The following is a 27,865-nucleotide window of genomic DNA, read 5'->3' as shown; positions in this document are numbered from 1 at the left end:
TTGCCTTTCTCTTTTGTCTTGTTGTATAATATCTTTATTTATATATATATTAAATTTATTTATTTATTATTAGTACTTGATAAGGGTAAATAAATTTAATAAAATTAGCTGATTTTCTTAGAAGGTGAAAATACTATTTTGATCATTACATTTTGGGGTTATTGTCAATTTGATTCTTATATTTTAGTAGTAGTTAATTTGTTCATTATTATTTGATATAAGATAAAATTCTACTTTAACCTAATTTAAGTGTATATATGTGTGAAACTCCTTCTTGGATACTTGAACCCCAACTCTTACCTCCCACACCCCACAAGTATTTATACTTGTGAAGTGACCATCGCATTAAGGGTGTGCATTGGTGGTCATTATTATTTTTAACTTGTAGTCAATTTAATCTTTATTATTTTTAATTTACCGTCATTATGGGTCCAAATTTAGGTTTGTTTTAGTTGTTGAGTAATTGATAATTTAAATTTATTTTTTTGTGTTTGATTGCCAAGAAAGTGCAAGAAAATTGGTGATTTGATTAAAGAAACTAAATTAATTACAAGTTGAAAATAACAACGATCAAATGGAAGGAAACCAAAAACCGTGGGTTGAAAACATTAAAATTTGCCTTTAGAGTTAAAAAAGAGAGAAGAAAAGAAAATTAGCTAATAGACTCCCTATAATTTATAGCTACTTGAAGATAAAAAGGAAATAACTCCACTCCGGCACATCAATTTTCCCGGTTCTTTTTAAAAACCCCAAATTTTCTTCCCCCATAAACCCTAACCAAATCCATTTGCCATTATCGACCACCCTACAACCAAATAAGTTAAACACCTTTATATTTCTCTCATACTCTCCCACTCGCTCACACTCACTCACTCACTCACTCGCTATACAAACGCATAGAGAGTGGGAGAGAGTGAGAGTCTGAGTCTGAGTCTCAAAATTCAAAAAAATGGCAGGGATTGTGAAACCGCCAGGCGAGTTCTCAATCACGCCACACAAAGTTTCGGTTTGCATTCTCCTTCAGATCTACGCTCCTTCCGCCCAAATCTCGTTTCATTTCCCCTTCGCCTCCGTCGCTCAGCACAACCGGCTCGGCTTGTTCCTCTTAGCTCTCACTAAGGTAAAACCGCCTTCACTTCAATCTCTCTTTAATTTCACTTCAACTTCTTCTTTCTCTCTAGAATTTCGCAAACGAATCATCTTATTTGTAGTAATTATATTCGAATTTCGCATTTTTTGTTTTCTCAGTCGTGTGATGATATTTTGGAGCCGAAACTCGACGAGCTGATTGGTCAATTGAGGGAAGTTTTTGGCGTATTGAACCCTCGTTTCATTGATCATTTAACAACTAGGCTTTCGGCTCTTTCGTCACCTGATGACTTGTTTAACTTCTTTTCCGAAATGCGAGGTGAGTTGGTCCCAATTTAAAAAGCAATGCGACTCATTTTCTCGTGTCTTCGATTTTGTGTACCTAATCACATTGCTTACTTTTGTAATTGTCTGATATGGATAGTTCGTTAATTTTATGTGTAATGTTGTTTAGGGATTCTTGGCAGCCCTGAATCTGGTGCTTTGGAAGATGAGCAGGTTATTTTGGACCCTGCTAGCAACCTAGGGATGTTTCTCCGTCGTTGTATACTTGCTTTCAATCTGTTAGCATTTGAGGTATTATGTTTTTCAATATTGTTTTGAAAGACCTCCATTTGATTTCACCATCATTTTTCTCAGTTTCATTATTGTTTAGCTGTGAATGAAAGTTACATATATATATTTTTTAAAGGTTCAATCTTTAATTATCTACCATGGTTCTTCTATATTCTTAGTTAATCTGATGTGTCCTTACCGACTACAATTCAAGCTCAATGTCGTATTTACTGTTTACATTGAGATATTCAGAGAAGGAACCTTCCAAATTCACTACCTCTCTAACCAAAGACGGCATTTATGTGAAAGTGAATCTTGGCTATTAAAACTTAAATCACCATAAATTTTAAATACAAGTACTATCTTGAAGACCACTTATATTGGTTCTGTTGTTAGATATATCTATTGCATGTATCACTTCCTCACTTCTAGTCACATGTAGTTTTATCTAGTTTGCCCATGGCAGTCAAAGACAAAGCCTTTTGTTAGGTGCTTGTCTTTAGAGCCTAGGCGAGCACCTTAAACCATGTAAAAGGGGCTAAGGTGAGAGCCTTTTTTAATTTCTAACTTTTTTATTGGAAGCTTGTTATAAAACCTATTGTTGGATTAACCTATCAAAAAAAAAAAAAAAAACCTATTGTTGTATTAATTAATTTACAAAAGCTTGTTTTAAAACTTATTGTTAGATTTATTAATTTATAGAAGTTTATTGTAAAACCTATTGTTAAAATGATAAATAGAGCTTAAACCATGTTAAGCATATTTTGAAATCAATTAGTATATTTCTTTGTGCAACAAATGATTATAATATTTCAATACATTAGATGCATATGATTTTAAGTCCTATATGTATAATAACTACATTTAGAATTTGGTGTTTTTATTTAATTAGACTAGTGCCTTTTTGTTGCCTCACGCCTTGTGTGATACAAGGCCTTGGAACCTTATGGCCTGTTTGAATGGAGGGGGGAAGGAGGGAGAGTGGAGGGGAGTAGAGTAGAGTTGGCTAAAAATAAGCTAATTTTATTCTAAATCTACTCTACTCTACTCTACTCTACTCTCCCTCCCTCTCCCTCAATCCAAACAGACCATTAAGGTTGCCTTTTGCCTTTGACTACCTTGAGTTTGCCAATGTATTTTGTTCCCTTTATCAATTTGTGTGTCTATTGTAGGTAGTCTTTTAGAGTGATGCAAGGTCATATAACAGCAGAGAAATTTAAAGGGAAGGATTATAAATTATTTACATGAATTATAGCAAGATATTCTCCAAATAGTTTTGTTGTCTGACCAATATTTAGGTTATTTGAAAAGATATTATCCTTTCTTAGGGTTCTCTTAATCCAAACCCAACTTAATTTTAAAAAATTGAGGCCAAGTTTATCCAAAGATAGGGTTGAATTCTGATTCTTCCTTCTGAGTTGTGGTCAAATTGTGAGGACTTGTTCTGTCAAATGCCTGTCAATTTCTAGCTCGTCTCATCAACTCTTCACAATAGTATTTGTATAGAGGCTTCTCCATTTCATTTAGGGAAAATACCTTCTTGTCCATTTATCTGGTAAACTATGATCTCTTGTATTTCATTTACTCTTTCCAGAATATGCTGAGATTTGGAGGCTTGAGGTGCTTTTGAAAATCAAAGCTTTTTCCTGATCAAATGCCTAGAAAAGTAAATCCTGGTGATCTGCCACGGGAGACCCTTAAAAGGCATTTTTTTCCAACATAGGCATCATATGCAAGAGTAGAAGTGTACACTACCTTAAATGGCTAGGTCTCTTACTGTTGAAGCAGAATCTTGTGATAAAATCCCATTGCATTTAATTTAAGAAATGGGGTCGTAGTCCTAGGTCCATCTTGCCTCCAATGGATTTAAAAAATCCCCCTCCCAAGTCCCAGCTTTCTACACCAATGTATATCGTGCAAAGCTTTAGCCAGATTCTGCCCTCATTTACCTTTTCAGGTTCTTTCCTTTTTCAAACATGGACACAAAAACATGTATACTACACCCACCCAAAATAAATGGAGTTGAACTTGTTATATGCAAATTACTTTTTCTTGTCAGTTACAAGTGTTAAGCATTCTGCCCTTTCAGTTGAATTGACAGGTATCTTAGATTGCAGTTGGTCAACCTTTTGACTTTCAACAATCATGTTAGACACATTTCTGAAACACGTGCATGCTAACAAATCTTAGTATCAGCATGAAAGAACTTTAAATTTCACTTTTTGCTCTAGAAATCTGCCATTCCCAATTCATAAGTGTATCACTTCTTAAGATTGCTTAGATGGTGGCAATAAATGCATAGAGATGACAGTCAGTTCCTCTTCCTCCATGCTTTATTCAAATTAAAGTTGGTCACTTGTTTGCCTTCTATCACAAGATTACTTATCTGTTACCATACATCTCTTGAAAAGATGTCTACCTGCCATCTGCATCAAATGCTTCAAGCTAAGTGGGCGTTTTTTCTGGATAATAATTTTATGGCCCTAACGACTTCTTCTATCCAAAGTTAAAAATGATGCCAAAAAAGCAATAATGTATTCTGTTAGAATAGCTGAATTCTTGATCAGCTGATAGTACTGCTACTGATGTTAAAGTATGGTTGAGGTTTGCAAAAAAAAAAAAAAAAAGGTTGCAAAAGAGGCAGACAGGAAGGCAAATAAAGAAGAAGAAAGGAATGATGTGCATTGTAAAAAAAAAGTTGCTTCTAAAAAATTCTTAAAAGAAAATATGATTCATTGTTTAACATAATACAATAAATTTGTATATGGTAATAACTTTCTGTGTATTTCTTATTAATTAAAGTTGTATTAATTTTTAGATACATCAGTCTTAATGCTAAATTGCATATTTGTTTATTTAATTTTGACAGTAGGGATATATTCTTCAATAATCTTTCCTTCATCTCTCTCTCTTCTCTTTATTTTTGATCTTTTGTTTTTATAAGAACAAGGTGGAGAGTGAGGTTGTGGGTTTAAGGCCTACTAAGTGCGTGTGTAATTACTATTAAAAAATATTGTTGTTACATTTTTCATATCTGCTTCCCACTGGTTCACTTTTTGTATTAATTTAACATCGGATGCAAACTGGAAAAGCAATGGAAAGGATTAAGAGCTAGAGCTATTAATAGTTGACATTAACTTTTGCACATATCATACTATCCTTGGTATTATTCTTTTCCAGCTCTCTAAGTTATTCAAATATTATTTCAAAAAAATCTATGTGCTTACTTTTTCTCCTTTTGTTTTCGCTTTATTTTTTCTACTTTGTAGTTGTGTTGTAATTTAAGCCTTTATGGGACAAATAGAATGTTAGATATGTGCTTTACTTCTCTCTTTCCACTTTTAGGATAACATTCTTGGTTTTTATTTTGAAGTGTAGGGTGTGTGCCACCTTTTGACAAATATAGGGGTATATTGTAAAGAAGCCCTTTCAAGTTGTGCTTCTTATGAGACAACTTGTTTTGAAGATTCCAGTAGCAATTTGGAGGCCTTTCCAGAATATGAAAACATGGACTTGGAAAATTTTGTCTTCAAGAAAGTTACCGAAGAAATTGAAGCAAGAAAAAGGGCTAGTGAGAGAATATCTTTTCATCTTCATGCGCCAAAAGCACTTTTTAATTTGGTTGAAGGTATAAATGCTTAACTTTTTACTTGTAAAGCATGTATAGATGTTATAAAAGCATAGGCCATAGAGCCCCTTGCCCCTTTTGTTTGATGACAAACTAGTAAGAAAGTGAGCTTGTGAAGATAATAGAGAATCAAGTAGTTAATTTTCCTAAGATTGCTTTCGGAAGGTATGCTATGATTGAATTATTGCATAGTTAAGCCAGTAAGACCCTAAAACCCTAAACCCTAAGTTTAAAACCCCAAAACCCTAAATTCTAAACCTGTGCATAAGAGTCATTGCTTTTCACTATATTGGTGCCTTGATCTTTGCCTTTTGGTGGTATTTTGATTAAACCGTGTTTTTTGTTTTGAACATCGCTATCATAGTTGAATATTTTTTGTAAAGCACAACAGAGTTGTATAAAATATTATGTTTAACTTCTTATGTTATTAGTTGATTATCTTGTTGCCAATTGATAATCTTGATCAAAATAGCAATGTAGAAAATGTAAAGAAATTGGAATAGCCTATGTAGGATTTGAAATTTTGAACATACAACTTTTGTGCAACTGCATGATGCTCTAACCATTTGAGCTAACGGGACTTTTTTGATCATTTGTGATGAATCTTTCTATTAGAAGCCCTTATACTTATATTCAAAAACTGTGTGCTTTACTCTAGTTAGGCCTGCACTTATGCTTTGTGCCGAGGCTCTAAAGGGCCTTTGTTTTTTAGTGTGCCTAATGCTTTCAACAACATTGTTTATAATTGTTTGGAGTTGATTGTGTTAGTGTTGATTACATGAAAGAACTTGCTATTACATACTTGCTAGATTACATTTTTTTTTTTTTTTTTTGGATAGGTAACGAAAAATTTTATTAAATAAGAAGCCAACCCAAGTACATTGGGGATGTACTTTGGGGTAAAAATCAAGAACCAAGGTTACAATGATCAAGTAAAACAGGAATGGAAAAACAAGAAAAATTTGATAGAACCACAGCCCAAACAAGGAGAATATGGCAGAAGAAAGACTTAATCTCTAGCAAGGATCGTTCACATCCCTTAAAACATCTAGCATTCCTCTCACTCCAAATACACCACATCAAAAAATGTGGCACAAGTCTCCAAAAGCATTGCGATGACGCCCAAACTTACCTTGCCAAGACTTAAACAACTCAATTACCTTATGTGGCATAACCCAATGAATTCCAAACAAACAAAACTCCAAAGACCGCAACTCAAATGCTATGGGGCAATGAAGAAGAAGATGATCCACTGACTCCCCACACCTCTTTTTTTTTGATAAGTAATAAGAATTTTATTAATCAAACTGAAAAATAGAAGAAAGCAAGTACAAGGTGTTTATGATGGTGAACACAAAGAAATGCTACAAACAAACAAACAGCAACAAACAAACAAACAACACCAAACAACAAAAATAAACTTAATGAGCAATACTAAGAGACGAAATAAACTCCAAGATAGTGGAACAATCTGAGAAGCCCCAACATCTAGACCAATCAAATAAAGTCTTTCGGCATAGCGCTTGTAACTGAACCAAGGATTTCTCGGTATCCTCAAAAGAGCGCCGATTTCTTTCCGTCCAAACAATCCACATCAAACAGCCAGAAACCATATTCCAAATGTTTGAATTAAATTTTCCCAGCCAAAAACTCCAACAATACACCAAACTTTCCACAGAACCTGGCATGACCCATTGCGTCCCAAAGATTTGAAACATATAAACCCACAAAGAGTGAGCTATAGGACAGTGGAGGAGAAGATGATCCACCGTTTCCTCATTCCGATGACACATACAACACCAATTCACCAAAATGCGACCCCTAAGCATAAGATTATCCAATGTAAGGATCTGCCCATGAACCGTTGTCCACACAAAAAAAGCGACCCTCTTAGGGATTAGCTTTCCAAACACCCTTCCACGGAAAAATGGATACAACTGCACCCCTAATGGTATTATAATAGGACCTGGTATCAAATTTGCCATTCCCTTTGAGACACCAATGAGAAGTGTCACTCCCACCTCCCCTAGGGATCCGAGGTTGAATGCACTCAAGGAAAGAGTAGGCATCCTCTAATTCCCTTTCATGAAAATCTCTATGAAATCTCAAATTCCAAATTCTAACATTACCATCCTCCTGGTAGCATACAACATCCGAGATGCAAGCTTCTTTATCATTAGAACACACATACAACTGAGGATAGAGCCTTTTTAGTGAGTAATCTCCAACCCATTTATCATGCCAGAAAAGAATACGAGTGCCATCACCCACCACTAAGGCCACATGTTTGGAGAAACTCTCCCAACCATCATGAATACCACGCCACAAACCACATCCGTGAGCCCTTCTGCATAATTTAGTAGTCCACCCCCCTTGACCCTCTCCATATTTGTATGCAATAACCCTTCTCCAAAGACGAGTTTCTTCTCGACCAAACCTCCATAACCATTTCCCTAACAAGGCTTTATTGAAATGCACTAACTTCCTGATCCCCAAACCACCTGTCTCTAGCGGAAAACACACCTTCTCCCAAGCCACCAAAGAATATTTGAAACACTCCTCAGAAGTTCCCCATAAAAAATTTCTCTGAATCCGCTCCAATCTATCAGCCACAGCTACAGGGTTGACAAATAAAGATAGATAGTATGTAGTAAGGCAAGAAAGAGTACTCTTCACCAGGGTAAGTCTCTCCCCCTTCGATAAATAAAGACGCTTCCAACCAGAAAGTTTCTTCTCCATCCTCTCCAAAATAGGATTCCACACAGATGCTGTTTTGAATGGGGTTCCCAACGGCATTCCCAAGTATTTCATAGGCAGACTACCCACCCTACAACGAAGAATGGTAGCCAAAGCATCTACATTTCCAACCTCCCCCACCGGAACAATCTCACTCTTCCCCACATTAACTTTCAAACTAGTAAATGCTTGGAAACAAGTCAAAGCCAGCCTAATAGATAACAGCTGTTCTCTAGAAGCATCACAAAACAATATGGTATCATCTGCGAACAGCAAGTGTGAAATGCGTCCAATCAAGAACAATAATACACCTTTTGCGAAGGTTATCAATTATAAGAATCTTTCCTAAGGAAGCAGACCATGAGAAAAAAAGCTACCCTTGGAGGAACCTTCGCTTGCCACACCATTCTCCAAGGGAAAGAAGTAAGAGTTGGGTAGAAAGAAAGGTAAAATCCTTTAACCTCAAAGCCTCTACTCCTAGCTGGATTTCAAAAAACCTTATCAGGGCCAACCCCCTTCACAGTTGAAGAGTAGACAATGCCCATAAACCGATCAAAAGGTTCTTGCTCCCAATCCTGAGGTGGAGGACGAAATCAAACATCCCAATGAATCCTTCCACCAAACCACCCTATAACCTCCGCCATTGAAGCATCCCTTGCCCTACTAAGCTAGTAAAGTTTTGGAAAAACCTCTTTGAGGGTACAATCCCCACACCACACATGCTTCCAAAACTTCAGTCTAGCACCATCACCCACCTCATATCGTAGGAGTTTAGAAAAGTTCAACCAGCCACTTCTAATAAACCTCTAGAGGCTAACACCTTACGCACTTGTCACCTTTTTCATAAAAAATAAGAGTTACCTTACCCCCTTTAGACAAATAAAGCCTCTTCCAACCTGCTAGTCTCCGCTTCATCTTCTCTAAAATAGGATTCTATATTGAGAGCTCCTTGAACTTAGCACCTAAAGGAAGGCCCAAATATTTCAAAGGAAGGGAAGAATGCCTACAACCCAACAACCCCACCAGATCATCCAGATTGTGCACGTCTCTAACTGGAACCAATTTTGATTTCCCTAAATTAATTCTTAAACTTGAAACCCCCTCAAATCTAGTCAGAATCTCCCTTAAAGTAACTAAATGATTAGGGTCAGCATAACAAAAAATAAGAGTGTCATCTGCAAATAAGAAATGAGACACCATCATCGAAGTACCAGCCGTATTGTGTACATAGAATCTCGAAAACTGACAAGCAGTTGCAGCCACCTCCAACATACGGCTCAATGCTTCCATAACAACATCAAATAGAAGCGAAGATAAAGGATCCCCTTGCCGAATCTCCCTAGAGCTTCCAAAGAAATCCGAAGGACTACCATTAATTAGAATGGAAAACTTAACAGTAGAAATGCAGCACACAATCCATTTCCTCCACTTCTCTGAAAACCTACAACGTTGGGGCATATACATTAGAAAACCCCAATTCACATGATCATATGCTTTCTCCACATCCAACTTACACAACAACGCTAGAATCTTTGTCTTGAGTCTACTATCAATACATTTAGCAACAATGTTTAGAGAAAGAGAGAGAAGATATCAATTTGGTGTTTTCTACTCTCTTGCTGAAATCATCCCAAAGTTGTTTAGCCATGAAATAGGATGCCTATTGTCAAAATATTCCCCCCCCCCCAAAAAAAAAAAAAAAAAAAAAAAAAAGCCTTGAAAGAAGTCCTTAAAATCAACCAAAGATGTAAAGATGATAGTGTCCCTGATGCAGGATAAACCAGAACTTTGCAACAAAAAAAAAGAAAAAAAAGAAAAAGAAAATAAAGGATAGAACCTGGGAGCCAACATCTAGGCTTGCTTGGAGTCAGCACCAAGCAGCAGAAAACCGCTAGGAGTCGGCATCAAACCAAAAAAAACAAAAGGATCTTTCATTCATCGAAATAATCTCCCCTTTGACTGGAGTACAATGTTTGCTTATATAGAGATACGAAACCCTAATTTTGTGGTGTAGGAAACCCTAATTGTCTTATCATAAATTAACCCTAACTTTAAAAAAAGTACATATAAACCTAATCAAATACTAGGGCCTAAAATAAAATTCAATTGACTAGCAAAATGAAATAATACTAAATTAAAGTAAATATCTCTTTTTGTCTCCCTCATCACTTTCTCATGCCAAGATTGTCTGCCAATGGTCGCATCTCCCTCCACCTCAGTATTTTGGATTACGGTCATCATGGCTGTTCTTTAAAATTTGATGTCTTATGTCTAGAGGCAAGGAAATGGTAATAGTGTATTTAGCTATCTAAACGTGCAGATATTGAAGCTCCTGCTGACCCAAAATCCAAGCATGGTGACAAAGTAGGAGAGGCTTCTTCATATGTGCATCCTCCGGATTATGCATTAAGAGAATTTGAGCCCAATAGTGGAATATTCCTACGAACAAACTGGCAGATACAAGGGTACTTACAAGAGCAGGCCGATGCACTTGAAAAGTAAGCAATATTCCTAAATTAAAGTTTTGTTTGTGAACTTATGAAGTTGCACTTTAGGTTGTACTGAATCTCAATTCTCAATCCTTATTCTTGTGGCAGGAATGGAAGCTCTTTCTCTTTGAATGCTTTCGAACTTATTTTAAGGCAGCTCCATAAATTGGCACCAGAGCTTCATCGTGTAAATTAATTTTCATTCTTTATTAATGCTTTTCTTTTTGGTAATTTTCTCCTACTCTCTGTTGTATCTTGCACTTTTAATATGGTGCTGCTGCTTTTTTTTTTTTTGGCTGGATTATGATGTAGGTTCACTTCTTGCGTTACTTGAATAGCCTTTGTCATGATGATTATTTTGCTGCTTTGGAGAACCTTCTCCGTTATTTTGATTACAGGTAAATCTGGATTTTAGCTTGCTATTTAATTTGTGAATGTTGTACTAGGTAAACTGCCTCTATCGTGGCTAAAATTTTCATGTTTTAACCTAAATATCTATAATTTCAAACTGAAAATGGAGAGCTGAGGTCTGGCCGCCTGGTGTACCTATATTGAAAAGAAGCTTCTGCAAAATAAGTTGTTGTCAGATTAATTTTTAGCGTTTCCATAACTATTTGTATGTAAGTATTCAGTGGCTTGACTACTTAAAAAAAAAAAAAAAAATCAATCTGACAACTTATTTTGCATACAACTGGTTATGGAAACACTAACTTAAAATAAATTATCTAAAATGCAGTCTATATTTGAAATTCTATATTGCAGCAAAGAATACATCTCTAAGAATTTTTTTATTTTATCAATTTTAACTTTATTTCCTTGTCTTCTTTTTATAAATTCAGGTTTAAGAAAAATGAACTAATCTGAAAAAATGTTGGCACAAAAGTGCAGGGACAGAAGGAATTGATTTTGTTCCTCCTGCATCTGGTAGCAATAGTTTTGGGAGATATGAAATTGCTTTATTGTTTCTAGGGATGATGCATTTTCAGTTTGGGCATCCAAAGCAAGCTTTGGAGGTGAGCATGTGGAATGCATTTCCCTTCCAAAAGAACCCTCTTGCCCATTTTCTGTACCATTTATGAAAGTAGACTTGTAGCATTCTACTTTATACCCCTGCAATTGTTTAACAATTGTTTTTCTTGGTTCTTTAGGTTTTGACTGAAGCAGTTCGTGTTTCTCAACAGGTAATCTCCTTATTTATGTAATTAACTTTGTTTTCTAGTTTGTAGCCAATGAGCTCTAGCTCAAATGGTATCTTCTTTCCTTGTAAGAACTGGATGGAGGTTGAGATTGTGGGTTCAAGACCTGCCAGGTGCATGTACTACTGACCAATAAAAAAAAAATTACCAGATTGTAATTTATTGGACTCTTGCATGAGTATATCCCATCTGCTTTTAGCTTTTAGAGATTTGTTGTTGATAGTTTGGATCAGTTGATTGTTAAATTAGCATTTGAGAATGGTTTAATATTATAACAAAACTCAAAAAATGATAAAGCATATAAAATCCTAATCTTTTTAGTGAAAAAATGGAGAAATAATATAGCTTTAAGTCTCAAAGAATCCTAATCATTTATTCAAAAAATTGGGAATCAGTTGAATTTTGTTAATTTTTAATTAATCGGCTCAGCTAAAGTAGAATTATAGCTTCTGGTTTTATGTGAATATTGTGGTATGTATATAGTAATAAGGGAATTGGCTTTCCTCTTGGTAATGTGGTAGATGCAAGATCAATTCAGTGTCAGACTCTGATTTTCTAGTGTTTAAATTAATGTTAAATAATATGTAATGTTTGTTTAAAAGATGTGGAAAATAGCTTTTACCTGAGCATATGAAACTAGAGAGCGGGTTCATCCCCATGGATTACACCAAGTGTAACTTGAAGCTCAATTTGGGCATTCTATTTACAATATGATGGGGGATTATTTGTTGCAAAGCACTAGGAGATTGTATTCTTTCTTATTTCAGTTTTTTGTTGCACAATGAGGACTGATTTATTTCAATTTGTGCAGCTAAGTAACGATACTTGTCTTGCATACACTTTAGCAGCTATCTGCAACTTGTTGTCTGAAATTGGGGTCTCAAGTACAGCTGGGATACTGGGGTCATCATTCTCACCTTTGACCAGTATAGGCATTTCGCTTTCTGTCCAGCAACAATTGTTTGTCCTCCTGAGAGGGTCTCTAAAGAGAGCAGAAAGTCTAAAATTGAAACGATTGGTGGCTTCCAATCATCTTGCAATGGCTAAATTTGATTTAACGGTAAGAATTGGAGTTACTATACTTTGTGGATTATCTCATTGTAAAATTTCTTTGTATGTCTTCCCCTGAAATTGGTAGTGATAATGTATTTCTATTATGAATTATGGAAATAAAAAACTATGCATGAGTTACAATTGCCACTTAATCCGCTTTGTGTTAGTGCTTTAAGTTACCTGTTTATCCATCATTTCCTTTCGTCAATGGCAATCACCTAAAAAGGTCATACTTAATGTACAAGGTCCCACTTCTATGGGCTCTGGGATGGGTGGTTGGTGGTAAGCAGCCTGACTTACTGCAATTTTGGAGAGACTAATTCTCATACTTGAACCTGCAACAAATTGGTTGGGCAGAAGGCTCTTGCCATCACACTAAGGCGTCAATAGCAATTACTTGAGCACCTAAAAAAGGCTTTCATATATAAGAAATATGGGACATGATATTTCCCCTATGATTTGGATTGTTCACAACACTTTCTCCCAGCTCTGACCTCTGCTTGCCTAGAGAATTGTCTCTTTATAATTAAATAAACTGTGGAGGAAGTGGAGTGATATAGTCCTTCTCAGGTTCAAATAAAATTACTTTTGAAGAATCAAATGTTTGAAGAATTTTACTCTATGTGATGTCCATAAGGAGCGGTAATTGATTATTTGATTCCTGCAATATTGGGATATTACTAGTATGTATTTTTTTGTCCTCTATAAAAATAAAATACTATGCATGAGTTACTGCTGCAACTTAATCCAATTTGTGGTGATGCATTGAACTTAAAGTACATGTTTGTCCATCATCTCCTTTGATCAATAGGAATCACCCAAAATGGTTCTACTCAATGCACAAGACTCGTTTTTACGAGGTCTGGTAGATATGGTTGATAGGTAGCATTGCCCCAAGTTGGAGAGTTTGATTCTCGAACTCAAACCTGCAACAAATTTCTGGGTAGAGGGAACTTGCCATCGCACTAAGGTCTATCCTTTGATTGATAGCAATCACCTAAGTGCCCAAAAGAAAAAAAAGAAGAAAAAGATTACAAGTAATGCATCTTAGCAGACCATCCTATCCTCCTCTTCACATTGAATCTTTACTTTAAACTATTCATACAAGAAAATTCCTTGGATTCTAACTCGCTTGAAATGCCAAAAGAAAAGATGGATTCCACAGTATAGGGTCAGTAGAAACATCCAGTAATCTGCCTGATGCAGGAGGCAGTGAGAAAGATTTATTATAATTTATGTATCAAGGGCAATTCTGTAATTTCCTAATATTCTAGAATGGGCTGTGCTTATTAGTCCATTGGGTCTTATTGAATTCTTATGACTAATTTGAATTCCAAAAGGACATATGTAACAATATATTTTCGTTTCTTATTGGATCAGTGTAAAGTGCAAACAACCCTTGTGATTTTCTAGAAGTTACCAAATATGGTAGCTTACAGGCTAATTGAAATTAGCCAAATGTGGATTAATTAGTATGAGATAATGTTCAGGGAACAGAAATTAAATAGAAAGGAAACATTAATGTTTTCTATCATTTTTTCCAAATATTTCTTTATATGCATAAATGCCCAGCAAATACTGGCATTTGCCACTATGTTTGCATTTTTATGTGTACATGCCCATCATGCACATATACATAAATAAATACTCTATTATCTAAATGCAAGATATTAGGGATGCATGAAGAGAATTTATGTATCATATACTGTGAACAGCTTCATGCAAGAATGTAAATAAATTGTTAGGGTTATTTTATGTTATTTTATTTTTTTATATAATTTTTTTTATATAAAAATTCTTGTGCATAAATGAATTGGTCCCTTGGTTTTGCACTGGATTAACTGTTTTGTGTACTTACACATGTTTCTATACTTAAAAACGTTAAGATCAATAGCTTTTATGGTTTTGATTTATTTTCGATTTAAGCATGGGGAATGTTTTTGGGAAGTGCTACTGAATCATTGCTAGATTAATAATTCCATTGAACTTTGATAAATTTTAGGATTAGGAATGTTGTGATATCCATTCAAAATGTGTGCCACAAATTACTGTGACACATTACTTCATGTCATGTATATATAATCTTTTTGAAGCTATATTTGAAAGAAAACCCATATTTTTTGATCCTTGTGACGTGATGAGTTACATGTTAAAGAGATCTAGGGAGGCCATCATCAAAATGGGTATATATGGTTGATGGTTCCCCATTGCTTATTGTGGTGCCTTTGGAGGGAGAGAAATAGTTGGTGCTTTGAAGATAAGGAGAGATCCATATCAGACTTGAAGCTATTTTTCTTTAGCACTTTAATGGATTGGTTGGCTGCTTTGCGGAACCAATCATTTTTATCTTTTCTTGATTTCTTAGATTCTTGTAATTTTTGTTCTTGATTGTTTGACCCCTTGTACACTCCCAATGTACTAGGGTGCTCCCCTTTTTTGATATCAATAAACTCTTTTCTTATATAAAAAAAAAAAAATGTTAGAGAGATCTAGGGAGTAGAATGGAATCTTATTTCTAATGGGTTTATATTATTGCATCTAGTAAATTGAAAATGTTCTACCATCATGTGCAGCATGTGCAAAGGCCTCTAGTATCATTTGGTCCTAAAGCTTCCATGAAACTCAGAACATGCCCCACTAATGTTTGCAAGGTAACATGAGGCATTTGATGATTATCATTTGTCTTTTGTCCATTTCAGATAAAATTCCAAATAATTTGATTTCTTAGTGCTGTTGCTTTCTTTTTCTTATTTTGTGTGATGTTTGCAGGAATTGAGGCTAAGTTCTCATCTGATTAGCGAATTTAGCTTTGAAAGTTCAACAATGACAACTGATGGTGCTTTTAGTACTGCCTGGCTTAAGAATTTACAAAAGCCATTGGGTTCAGCAATTTTGTCCCAAGAGAATGGATCTGGAAGCAATGAAAATGCTTTCCAGTTTTGTGTGCAGCCCAGTTCAATTCCTGGATCTGTATTGCAATTAATAGGTTCTTCATACTTACTTCGAGCCACTGCCTGGGAGTTATATGGCAGGTGATCTTTACTCTAGACCCTGTTATTTCTTGTTCATTTTTGTGCTTATTTAAATTTAAAAGCTTTTGATAATTATTGTTAGTGAATTGTCCTAGTGAAATAGGAAAACAAGGAATCATACCTTGATTTTTAGTTGATTTCTTAGATGCAACAATTATCAGATTGATATACTTCCATGCATGCATGCCCTCCCGTGCTTGTGCATGCACAGCCACACTTCCACATATAACATATTACAGGAACATAGGAGGCATCTCTATTTTCTTGGGGAAATCCTTAGAATTATAATTTCTTAGATAATAAAGACTGGACATTGCAGGTAGAATGCGGCATATGATAGAAACTAGGGAAAACTTCATTTTAAATCCTATAGTTTAAAGGGTGGAACAAATTAAACCCTATAGTTTTGAAATGTAACAAATTAAACCTCAAAAAATAACATTATAAGCTGCAAATATGTTTACATTGTTTTTAGAGAAAATTATGTTTTTAATGCTATAGTTTAGGGGTGTAACAAATTAAACCTTGAAATTTCAAAATTAACAAATTAAATCCTAAGGTTTCAAAATTAACAAATTAAACCCTAAGGTTTCAAAAAATAACAAATTAAACCCTATCCTATGTTAAACCCCAAACACAATCTACTTCAATGGGGTGAGGTTAAATTTGTTACCTTTCGAAACCTTAGGGGTTAATTTGTTACTTTTTGAAACCTTAGGGTTTAATTTGTTAATTTTGAAATTTCAAGGTTTAATTTGTTACACCCCTAAACTATAGCATTAAAAACATAATCTTCTCTAAAAACAATGTAAACATACTTGTGGCTTATAATGATAACTATTTGAAACCTTGAAACCCGAATCTATTTCTAAGTTTTGATTAATCCCAACAAGCCCTCTAAGGGTGTGTTCTTTATGCAAGAGTTTGGAATGAGAATTATAAAATCTTGGGAATTTGTGAAAATTTGGTTGTTCCTTTGACATAATTTTTTAGAATTACAATTTCCATGACGTGCAAGATTTCAAGTCCCACCTTTTATGTAGGAAATTTCAGTTCTTACAATATTTTGTACTTGTGAGAATTACTAATATGATACTTAGTGTGTGTTTGGCAAAAATTATTTTTGCCAACTTATTTTACCATTCAGCTTATTTTTGCTACCATTCATGGCCACACTTTTTGGTACTATTTATGAGTCTTACTGTACTGTTTCAGCTAATTTTTATATTTATCTACAGTACTTTTAGTAAAAAGTTTTTAGTTTCAACAAAATAAGCGGATCCCAAATAGACCCTTGAATTCAACTTTTCACTCTTTCCCTATAAAACTATGTAGAGTAAATTTTAGAAAAAAAATATATTTTTCACCCAAATAGAATGTTCCTCAATGTTCAAGGGTATTTTGGTTATTTACAAGACTATCCATAATGGTCCAGCATTATTTTTTAGTTACTAAATGAGTGTGTATATGATTATTTTAAATGATTGAAATATACTTTTTTTTTTTTACAATTTAGTAGTTGGGGGGGGGGGGGGGAGTGGATTCGAACTCTGGATGTCTTTGTTAGAAACATTAGAAGGTGTCAATTGAGTTACAAGGCCTAAGCAGTTGAAATATAATTTTTTTTATAAAATTTATTGTTACTTAAAATATGGAATAATTAAAATTCCTAGTGTTTTTGAACAATATAAATGTCAACTCTTTAAGGAATTTTTTTTTTTTGATAGGTAACTCTTAAGGAATTCTAATTCCTGGATTGTAAACTCTAAAATATATAGCTCTCAATATTTAGCGACTATACAAGTTGTAATAAATTCAAAGTGATGCTGTGTTTGTGTTCTTAATTTTGTGGTTATAGGTTTGGGAATTCTTGGATCCTTGATATTATTTCTGATATCCTTTTTTTTCCCTGCTGTTATCAGTGCCCCTCTTGCTCGAATAAATGCACTGGTTTATGCAACTTGCTTTACTGATGCTTCAAGGTAATCTTTAGCAGAAAGTATCACTTGATCATCCTGTTCGCATTTTTCGCCGTTTCTTTCCTAAATTGTAGTACCTCTTTTTTTCAACACAAATGTTATTGGACATGAGGTTTTTCCTTTTTTGGGCTGAATGTTATAAAACACGGGTTTACCTTACCTTTTCTTGTGTATCCTCAGCTCATCTGATGCAGCATTAGCATATGTGAAGCTCATTCAACATTTAGCAGTTTTTAGAGGATACAAAGGTCAGATTGAAAGCTTATCCAACATTTAACATGAGATTGCATTTTCTTGGGATAGTGTTCTTTGTTGATATACTATTTGTTTGTGAGAGATTGTTAACATTCAGAATTAGTTACCTTATGAAATCCTTATTGTTAAGTTACTTGTTTGGAATCTTTGGATAAGTAAACAATTCTCATTAATTGAGTGCAACTGGGTGCAACCAATGTCCACGCGGGTATACAAGAGAAAATTTAGTAAAGTTCTTTTAATTCCTCTGAAGAGCATATTTTATGGTTTTCTAAAGCTCTAATCTGAAGGGTCTGTGAAAAAGCCAAATTTTAGCTCATGTAAGAAGCTGAATCAGGTTTGATGAAATCAATCAATATATATCTATATATATATATACATATATACATAAAAGTAGAGAACTCAACTTATGTGAGAAAGCATGAGGTTTTGCTAAGTGATGCATTCTATGCAAAGAGAATTGAAATATTTTCAAATGCCACATTAGAAATAAATACAAATTAAATATTGATTTTTTGTTTTATTTGGTTCAAAATTTCAAGACTTTTCTAATTAAAAATAAATATTCATTGTATCTTTTGGTTCAATGTATGAAAATTTTTCATCCCTCACACATACACTCAAAGCTCTGCATTTCAATTCACAATTTTCACTTCTTGCACTTCTACCCTTTTATATATATAAAAGCAGAGACCTCATGTGGAAAAACATGAGGTTTTGCCGTATGGCGCATTCTATGCAAATAAAATTGAAATAATATTCTCAAATGCCACATTATTAATAAGAACAAATTAAATATTAACTTTTTGATTCATTTGGATTAATATTTCAAGACTTTTCTAATTAAACAATAAATATTCTTTGTATCATTTGGTTCAATGTTTCAAGACTTTTTATCCCTCACACATACACACAAAACTATTTGTATTTTAACTCATCATTTTCACCTCTTGCTCTTCTATCCCTTTATATATACCTACCCACAGCCTTTCATGCCATCCCATATCAAATACATACAGACTGAAAACGATGTCATTTACCTTCAATCTTTCAACAACATCTACCTAGCTCTAACGTTGTGTCTCATCTAATTCTAATCCATGTGAGTTAGCTACAACCAAGGAAGGGGAGCTTGTATTTTATATTGAGTGACAATGGCAATTATGATTTTGATGTTAAGGTCAAACGTTGTGGATTTGTGGGTTTTGTAAATGCTGTAATTGACGGTGAATATTTGGGATGTGTATTTTGTTTTAGAGTTAAGGAGAAAGAAAAAGACACATTTTATATCAACTTTTATTCTATCATATTCCTCCAAAGTTGGTTTTTTTTTTTTTTTTCAATTGAATAATTATAATGGATTGTGTGTGCAATTTAGAATTGTTGCTTTCTATGATGACCTCATCAGTAATAAAGTTTTATAACAATTATTCTATAATACATTTACAACATTCTCCAAAACCATCTTACATAAAATATTATAACATTATTCATGTATTGCACAGATAACTTACTAGTTTATAAAATGACTCAATTGCCCTAGCTATTTTCAATAAATGCCACACCTCCCTCTTTATATACGAAAACTTACTCCCAATTTACTTCTTTCTAATGAAGAGAGGGGGAGATCCTTGTTGCATGTTGTGATTGTGGACCGATCAGGTTTGTTGTGGGGAGGTTCTTGGAGGGAAGAAGAGGTTGCAAGAGATGGTGGTGTTGTGTGCCAGTGTAACAGTGATGGATGCTGACAAAGGCCAAATGAGATATACCCCAATCTTGAAGTCCTCCATCGCCCATTTTAAGTTGTGTTTGAACATTACAGACCCTAATGTTGGGTTAGGTGACATGCCTGGGTTGCTTTTGACCTCCATTGTCGCTTGAGTTTTGGTTTGTTTTCTTTGAGTGCACAAATCATGTGGCAGGTGAGAGTACATATTAACTGAATTTTATCAGTTAGTTGGTGACTTTGAGTAAGCCTTTTATTTATTGGTAAGTTGCATGTGCACCGGGTTGGTTTTTTACAAGGGGAGGAAGTGCTATTGGAGGTAAGAGTCCATTAGCACCTTGATGCAGGACAAAATTGAGGAATTTGCGTATGTGTGCTTGTGGTGGGTTTAGGGTTAGGAGAATTTGTAGGTTTTGATTTATAATTGTTGAGGAGAAGGTTATGGGGTTCTGTTAGGAATTAAAAGATAGTTTGATGAGTTTCTTGATGGCTATTTGGTAAAAGAAAGTTAGGGTTTTGATAGGTAACAGGAAGGACTTAATTTGGGGTTTGTAAGAAAGAAGAAAAAAGAGACAATTTATGGTGTTTAGGGGCTGTATAAACAGTACCCTTGAACAGCTTATTAAAAAAAATAATGTACCCATGAACTGTACCACAAGAAGGAGAAAAACAAAAGAGAGAAGAGAAAGGGAGAAGAGAATAGGAGAAGAACAATAAGGTTAATGTGCCCTATACTCTATCACTCATTTTATTTAACTCCATTTCCTTTTAGTGTTTATGCTATATGCATATACTCTTTTTTGTACTAATGGTAGGACTTCTATTTGACTATAAACTAAAAACCTAATAAAAGACTTAAATTGGATTTTGAGAAAATAAAACCTAAGACATGGATGGGACAATCTTAAGTGATATAGCAGGTGTGAGGTTGGAGATGGCTCTAAAGATAGTTTTTGTCTTGATCTACAGCAGGGAAAGAATACTTTCAAAGAGAGATATCTTGACTTGTTTTTATTAACGAGAGATACTAAAGCCACGGTGGCAGATTATGTTGAGATCAGACATGGCCAATGTTATTGGAATCCAGTGTTCATTCGTGCAGAGTAGGATTGGGAAGCAGATTTAGTGACACAGTTGTTAGAAGATCTTTACATAAATAAGAACTGTCCTGGGAATGAAGTTAGTGTGGATCCCTTCGCCAACTAAAGGATTCTAAGTGAAGAATTATTATAAGGTTCTGAGGGGAAGTGGTGGAGATTTCCCATGGAATAGCATCTGGATAGTTCAGGTTCCCCCAAAGGTGTCTTTCTTTTTGTGGTGAGTGGCTTTAGGGAGGGTTTTGACAATTGACAATCTAAGGAAGACACGCATTATCACTCTAGAGTGGTGTTTCATGTGCAATAAAAATGGAGAGGATGTAAGTAAATTATACTTACATTGTGTGGTGGCTTGAGGGATGAGGTCTATGAATTTTAGTCTTTTTAAAGATTCTTGGGTAATGCCAAAGTCAGTGCATGATTCGCTAGCCTAACATGTTGGAAGAAGCGGTTTGGAAGGAGAGGTAGTGGAAGGGTTTGGCAAACTGCTCCTTGTGTCTCATGTGGACCATTTGGAGAGAGTGCAATACTAGGTGCTTTGAGGGGCAAAAATCAAGTGAGGCAAAGCTGAGGTATCTATTGCTGAAGACTTTATATGATTAGGAATTCGCAATCTGTGACTTATACTGTTGAGGGGTTTCCTTGAATTCCTTGATTCTTTGAGTCTTTGTTTGCTCTTTCTTTTTATTTTATTTTTTCTGTTGTGCCAGCAGTATACTTCTTGTGTGCTTGTGTAGCACCTTTCTCTTAATTTTTTTTTATCAATAAATAAATTGATTGGAATTACATATTTGCCTGACTACAAAATTGATCATAAGTAATAAAATAAAGACTCAAATAAAAACCTGTTTTAACTCTAAAAGACTCATGCCTAGACCTTTAAATCTACATGACTGTTGCTTCAATTGGACTTCACAAGTGCACCGCATAATATAACTATTGAATAGGCAAATTTGCAAAGTAATTGCCAATCAATCTTCTATGGCTGCATCACACCTGATAAAACCTTAATGGTGGATAACCGTAGAAAGCAGAAAAATGGTATAGTAGATTGGTCTTACTTGTATAAGTGGCTAGAGGGTGGGGCCACATTTTCCTGCAATTCATCATTGCTACAGATCTTTTGTCACTTGTTTTCAATTTGTCTTGGACTTGAGGTTATGCTGGGGATGGGTATGTCAATGGTAACATGTTGGGAAGGGTCATTTATTGATCGTTGCGATAGTTTGATCTAAAATTTAGTTCCCTTATGTCTTAGATGATATCTATTGGTGAGAAAAAATTCTGACATATTATGGCCTTTGTGGTACTGTCATAGTTTATGAATTATGAGTTTGCTTCACAATTTTGATGGTGGTATCTAATTTCTTTTCTTAACTCCTTTCTTTAATTTTTAAGAGTCATTGAACTATAAAATTTTAGTTTCTTTTGTTTTTGTTTTTGAGTCCTTGTTTACTTCTGGTGGCCTTTCTTTTTATTAATAAATTCTGTTAATTAATTAATTAATTTTATACATATATATATATATATATATATCTAAAAGTTGTTTTAATAAATTTTTATTTTTGTTTGTGCATGGTGTGAAAAGGAGGTGGTGCCCTATAGTTAGTTATTATCATTGTTTTTATTTTATTTTTTCTTTTTAAAGCTGGTAAATTTACTTGTATTGGACCTTGTTCAAAATTTCTTGTGTTTTTGCTATATTTATTTATTCGTAAGGCTGTTTCTTGTGTGAGTAGCAACTCTCTTACATGCATAGACATGTGAGCATATAAGTACTTTTCAGCCTTGATGAACTATATTTTTTGTTTCGCTATATTTCTAGAGGCCTTTGCTGCTCTGAAACTAGCAGAGGAGAAGTTTTTGTCTGTATCAAAATCACGAATCTTGATACTAAAATTGCAGCTGCTCCATGAGCGTGCTTTACATCGGTAAGTTTACCGTGTGCATTGTTTTCATGATTTTTCAATATACATACTGCATGCTAATTGTACACATATGTCATGATATTTAATATAAGTTTAATATTACACTCATGTAGTGGACATCTGAAGCTGGCGCAACAAGTATGTGATGAACTTGGAGTTTTGGCATCATCTGTCACTGGTGTGGACATGGAGCTGAAGACAGAAGCAAGCCTTCGCCATGCTCGTACATTGCTTGCTGCAAACCAGTATAGTGAGGTTTAGTATTTCAATAAACCTAACTTATTTTCATAGGCTTGTGTGGTCCATCTACCTTATTTATAGTAGAGCTTCTTTTTATTATGCAACCTATAATAAATTTTGCTGTAGCTTGTAATAGATTCTAAACATCAAGTCTAGTAGGGAGACCAATTGAAAAGCTGGATGTGTTGTATATTGCAAAATACAAATTAGTAATGACCTTGGTATAATTACTAAGTAATAGTATGTCCAGTATAAGTATGTAAGGTAGAGTTATAAGTAATATAATGTCCAGTATAAGTATGTAAGGTAGAGCTATAAGTAATAGAATGTCCAGTATAAGTATGTAAGGTAGAGTTATGGTAGACATGAAAATACTATTCAAACAAATAGAGATGTTGGTTAGAGTTTCTGGATATCTAGTCTTGTCAAGATGATGCAAGTCAAACCAATGTATGAGCAAATTGATGCTTGGTTTGGTGAAAAACTAAATTGCACAGCCTAGCATGAAAATTAACAATCCTGCATGATCTATTGATGTAACTATTTGATAGAGGCCTGGGGTTCAATGTATTTGTTTTTTTTTTTTTGACCCATGGTTCTTATCTGTTTAATACAATGCTATTTGCAGGCAGCAGCAGTAGCACACTCCCTGTTTTGCATGTGTTACAAATTTAATCTACAGGTTGAGAATGCCACTGTTCTTCTTTTGCTTGCTGAAGTCCACAAGGTACACTGCTACATTTGACTAAATCCCTTGGAGGTTAAGGCAGATTAAATAAGCTCACTATTACTTAGCAAAAACAAGCTGACTATTTTTTAAAATCTGTTTCCTGTTGTCACACATGCAAATGAATAAAAGCACAACCAATTTTTGAATTGTGAACTGCACAAAGCAGCCCAAGCAAAATTGCATATGTAAATTTAATAATAATAAAACTTAACAAAGTAACTTGGCAGCCCTGCTAATGTTTGTTGATTAGAGCCCATTGCCCACCAACATTATTCTGTGGAAGTGTAAGATAATAAAAAATAAGTAGTACAAACATCATTCTTTACTGTATTGTGTATTTTCTTTATTTTAAATCAAGATAAGCATATTTTTTTGCTACTTATTATTGCTTATAAAATACTTTTAGGCACATTTTCAACATTTTGATGCTTTTTATTTATTTTTCTAAGTTAAAAGTAACATGAATTATACCAAATAATATATTTCAAGTAATTAATGTCTCTCCACTGTATCATTTGTGTTGTATTGTATCCATGTTTTGTGTTGGTATTGGGGCTTCCTAGATTTTATATTGTATTAACAAATCTTAATGATTTGATCAATCATGGTGTTTTCACCTCTCTCCTCTCGGCCTTGTGGCTCTGGAGTTATTTGTCAATCTTATATTTTACTATGATTTTTCTCTTCTAATTTCTTTTGTGTTTGAGTTCTCTACGGGTAAAACATTTCTTAATTTCTTTTTGTCAGCGATCAGGAAATGCTGTTTTAGGTCTACCATATGCATTGGCAAGTCTCTCCTTTTGCCAATCATTTAATTTGGATCTTCTCAAAGCATCAGCCACTCTCACACTGGCTGAGTTGTGGCTCTCACTTGGATCAAACCATGCAAAAAGAGCTTTAAGTCTTATACAGGGGGCTCTTCCTATGATTCTTGGTCATGGAGGTTTGGAGCTCCGTGCTCGAGCCTATATTGCAGAAGCAAAATGCTACCTCTCTGATCCAAGCTTTTCAGGTAAGTTAGGTCTTTCTTCTTTTAATTTAAAATATCAAAGCGGTTAAGAACCACCTTCCTCCCCCCACACCCCCACCTTTTTTTAAACCATTCTTGATAAAATTTGGAGAACTGATATATTATGTGTTTGAATGGTTGTAACTTTGATTACTTTTTATGCTCTAAGTTAGATATTGAATTTCATCTTCATGATTACTTTGGTTGCCAATCTGATTTTTTCTAGATTACTATATTAAGCTTTGTTTGAACTTTGCATTAAAACACATACTATCATTCAAATATGATTTCTGTTTGGCTTTCAAGTTACAACAAGTAGGAGAGGGGGACTTGAACCTAGAACCAGGTAGTGCCATTAAGCCACAAGGCTCTTGGCCTCACAAATACGATTTAGTCTCCAGTAAATTGTAATGGTTGCTAGTAAAGGTTATAAAAGCTACCTATGATGTTTTTAAAGCATTAACAACTGTTTTTTTTTTCCCTCTTCCCCAAATAAAATAGACGTACATGATTACTTGTTGAATGATTTCAAGTGTGAGAAGTTTTTATGACCTAGACAAAGTCAAAGATGTCACACGATGGATATGAAGTTTGTTGTCATACAATGGACATAAACAACTAGAGGAAAGATTCTTACAATGAATAATCTGCAGAAGAGAAATATTTGTATTGTCGAGTGGTGTTGCATGTGCAAGAACAATTGGGAGTCTGCGGACCATTTGCTCCTTCAGTGTGATTATGCGCAAGTCTATGGGTTTTGTTGTTTGTTTGTAGTCCATTGGGATATGCCCAAGTGGATGGTGGATTTGCTGGCTTGTTGGAAGGGGGGATTTAGTAAACATCATTGTGCTGATTCATGGGGGGCTATTCCACTGTGTTATGTGGACTATTTGGAGAGAATGAAACCAACGTACCTTATTCCTTATAAGGGGTTGAGCATTGGTTTGTGGAGGTAAAACTGTTTTTATTATGTTCCATTTGTGATTAAATGACTGCTTTGAGTTGGCACTCCTTTTTTCATTGGAACATTTTCTAGATTTATGTAAGTTTAGATGACTGTTGTAGCATCCCCGTGTACACAGTCTGTGTACATGGGGAGTATCTTTTTCGATCTTTAACAAGTTTTTTAATTACCTATTAAAAAAAGGACTGATACACACTGAAGATCTTTTGTTAATTTCATGTCAATTAATGTGCGCGTACCCTCATCTTTAAATGCATGTAGGAGTATCATTACTAGTATTATTAATGGGATGGAGGGTGAGGCCATGGATTCTCAAGACCCACTGGTACATGTGTAACTTATGAATTTAAAAAAAAAAATGTTGTGTGATCAAATAAAACTCTGCTGTTTCTAAATGCAATTGACAGGTCAGGTCAATTTTGCCAACTCCGTCACAGGTTCTGCTTTTCAGGGCTGTGGGACTATTAAAACAATTGGTCTCATCACTCATGTAGCATTATATACTTTACACAAATTATTCTTTTAGCTGTTTATATACTTCACACAGAATACTAATCATAATGCTTTTGTAGATAAACAGTGTGGTGCAACATTTTGTTCATTAGGGATGCCTATTTTTTCTGCCCTTGCTTTGGTTTTTTTTTTTGGTTAAATTAAAATTTATTTTTAATTTTACTGAATTAATACATTTAGAATTCTGTTCAATTTTTTCACCAGTTTCTGAGAATTCTGAGGTCGTACTGGATCCTTTGAGTCAAGCTTCTGTTGAGCTTCAAGTGCTGGAGGTAAAATTATCTTATGAGTTTGAGAAGATCTATGCATTTGAACCAATTGTGGGTTTTCTGTTTTATCTTGAATTCTGTAAGACAGCATGGTTTGGAAACCTAAAACTGTAATTATGCTGTATCCTATAAATAGTGAAAGCTGCAAGTATAATCTTTCTAAAATTTCATTTTGTCCAGTTTTGCTGAATCATGTAGATTAGCCGTAGGTGTGATGAAGTGAAATATTGTTTTAACATATAGCAGTTCAAATACATAATTTTTCATACTTTTGATGTTGCACTTGTGTGATCTCATGGCAAAATATAGTGAGAGTTCAACAGACCCACCTTTTAGACTTTGTTCTTCACTTTCTGCTGAGTCTGAAGTTTGTGCTTCCAAAAACTAGAAAGAAGCATGAGGCTTAAATTAACTTAAGATTAATTTGTAATGTCCTTCCACCATCCAAGTAAATATCCAAAATATTAGATTAACTTGCAAAATTTTGATATTTGGGGTGCACATTGCAAATGCTCATTTAGATGTAACTGACCCAAATAGAAATTTTTTTTAGCTTGTACATCAAACAGTGGTTTTCAGGTTGTTGTATCTCCTTTTGTTTTGGTTTTGGAGCATTTCAGTATGTTATATATCTTTAGTTTAAAATTTAGAACCAGTGAACCCTGGTACAAAACTAGAATGTTAGATTTTCCTAGTTAAATCCTCCAGCTGATCATGTATCTGTTGTGTGTCTTCACTAAAGTTTCTTTCGTATGGATTGATGCTTTTTTTCCCCGATGTTTGCTTTGTACAATATTCTCAAATATGATATGAAAATTCCTATTGTCTACAGTATCATGAATTGGCAGCGGAGACTTTCTACCTAATGGCTACTGTATTTCACAAACTGGGGCAACTAGAGGAAAGGGAAGAAGCTGCAAATTCATTCAAGAAACACATGATGGCTCTTGAGAATCCTCTAGACGATGAAGATCCTCTATTCAACGTCTTATGATGAAGCCAAGTTGTATATTAATCTAGACAAAGCCTGTATAATATCCATGATATCGGTAGCTTTCTCCCAATTAAAGTGTCTAGTTGTAGATATGGAAATATAATGGTTTCATGCTTGGGGAGAATGAATGCTTCTCTATTTGTTTCTTTCTTTTTATTCCTCTAGAATTTTCAGCTTTGCACCATGTTAATTTACAGAGTAGTTTGTAAGGCAATTAGGCTTTGATTATTACGTTGAAAATTTTGTCAGCATTTATGTAATTCATGTCCTTGTAATTGCTTTTTAAGGCACTATAGTAATTGGAACAAGTCTATCGTGTACCATATGAATACAAATCCTATCTCACTTTTTGTGTTCTAGTTTATGCTCCGCTAATATGATTT

At 34.5% G+C, this 27,865-nt stretch overlaps 1 protein-coding gene across 3 annotated transcripts; it reads left to right on the top strand.

Moving 5' to 3' along the window:
* The first annotated feature begins 704 nt into the window (after positions 1–704).
* On the top strand, positions 705–27,841 carry LOC126696745 (anaphase-promoting complex subunit 5). 3 transcript variants are annotated; one of them, XR_007646088.1, is made up of 21 exons: positions 705–1,120; positions 1,249–1,408; positions 1,544–1,665; positions 5,023–5,272; positions 10,329–10,506; positions 10,606–10,684; positions 10,810–10,895; positions 11,381–11,510; positions 11,646–11,678; positions 12,505–12,753; positions 15,320–15,397; positions 15,516–15,778; positions 17,701–17,760; positions 17,938–18,005; positions 22,661–22,766; positions 22,877–23,018; positions 23,632–23,730; positions 24,481–24,745; positions 25,396–25,694; positions 26,424–26,491; positions 27,321–27,399. XR_007646088.1 is itself a non-coding variant. In XM_050393441.1 (20 exons), exons 1-20 carry the CDS (start codon positions 950–952, stop codon positions 27,480–27,482), a joined length of 2,769 nt encoding a protein of 922 aa, XP_050249398.1. In that variant the 5' UTR covers positions 707–949; the 3' UTR covers positions 27,483–27,841. The 3 variants fall into 3 exon arrangements, 2 of the variants coding, with proteins under 2 accessions (XP_050249399.1, XP_050249398.1); XM_050393441.1 differs by lacking the exon at positions 25,396–25,694 and having other exon boundaries at positions 707–1,120; positions 27,321–27,841; XM_050393442.1 differs by lacking the exons at positions 25,396–25,694; positions 26,424–26,491; positions 27,321–27,399 and having other exon boundaries at positions 24,488–24,647.
* Positions 27,842–27,865: the final 24 nt, after the last annotated feature.

Source organism: Quercus robur, chromosome 8, assembly GCF_932294415.1.
Source record: "Quercus robur chromosome 8, dhQueRobu3.1, whole genome shotgun sequence".
NCBI classification, from domain to species: Eukaryota; Viridiplantae; Streptophyta; class Magnoliopsida; order Fagales; family Fagaceae; genus Quercus; species Quercus robur.
Note: the sequence above shows the minus strand (reverse complement) of the source record. Positions and strands in the feature narration are given on the sequence as shown.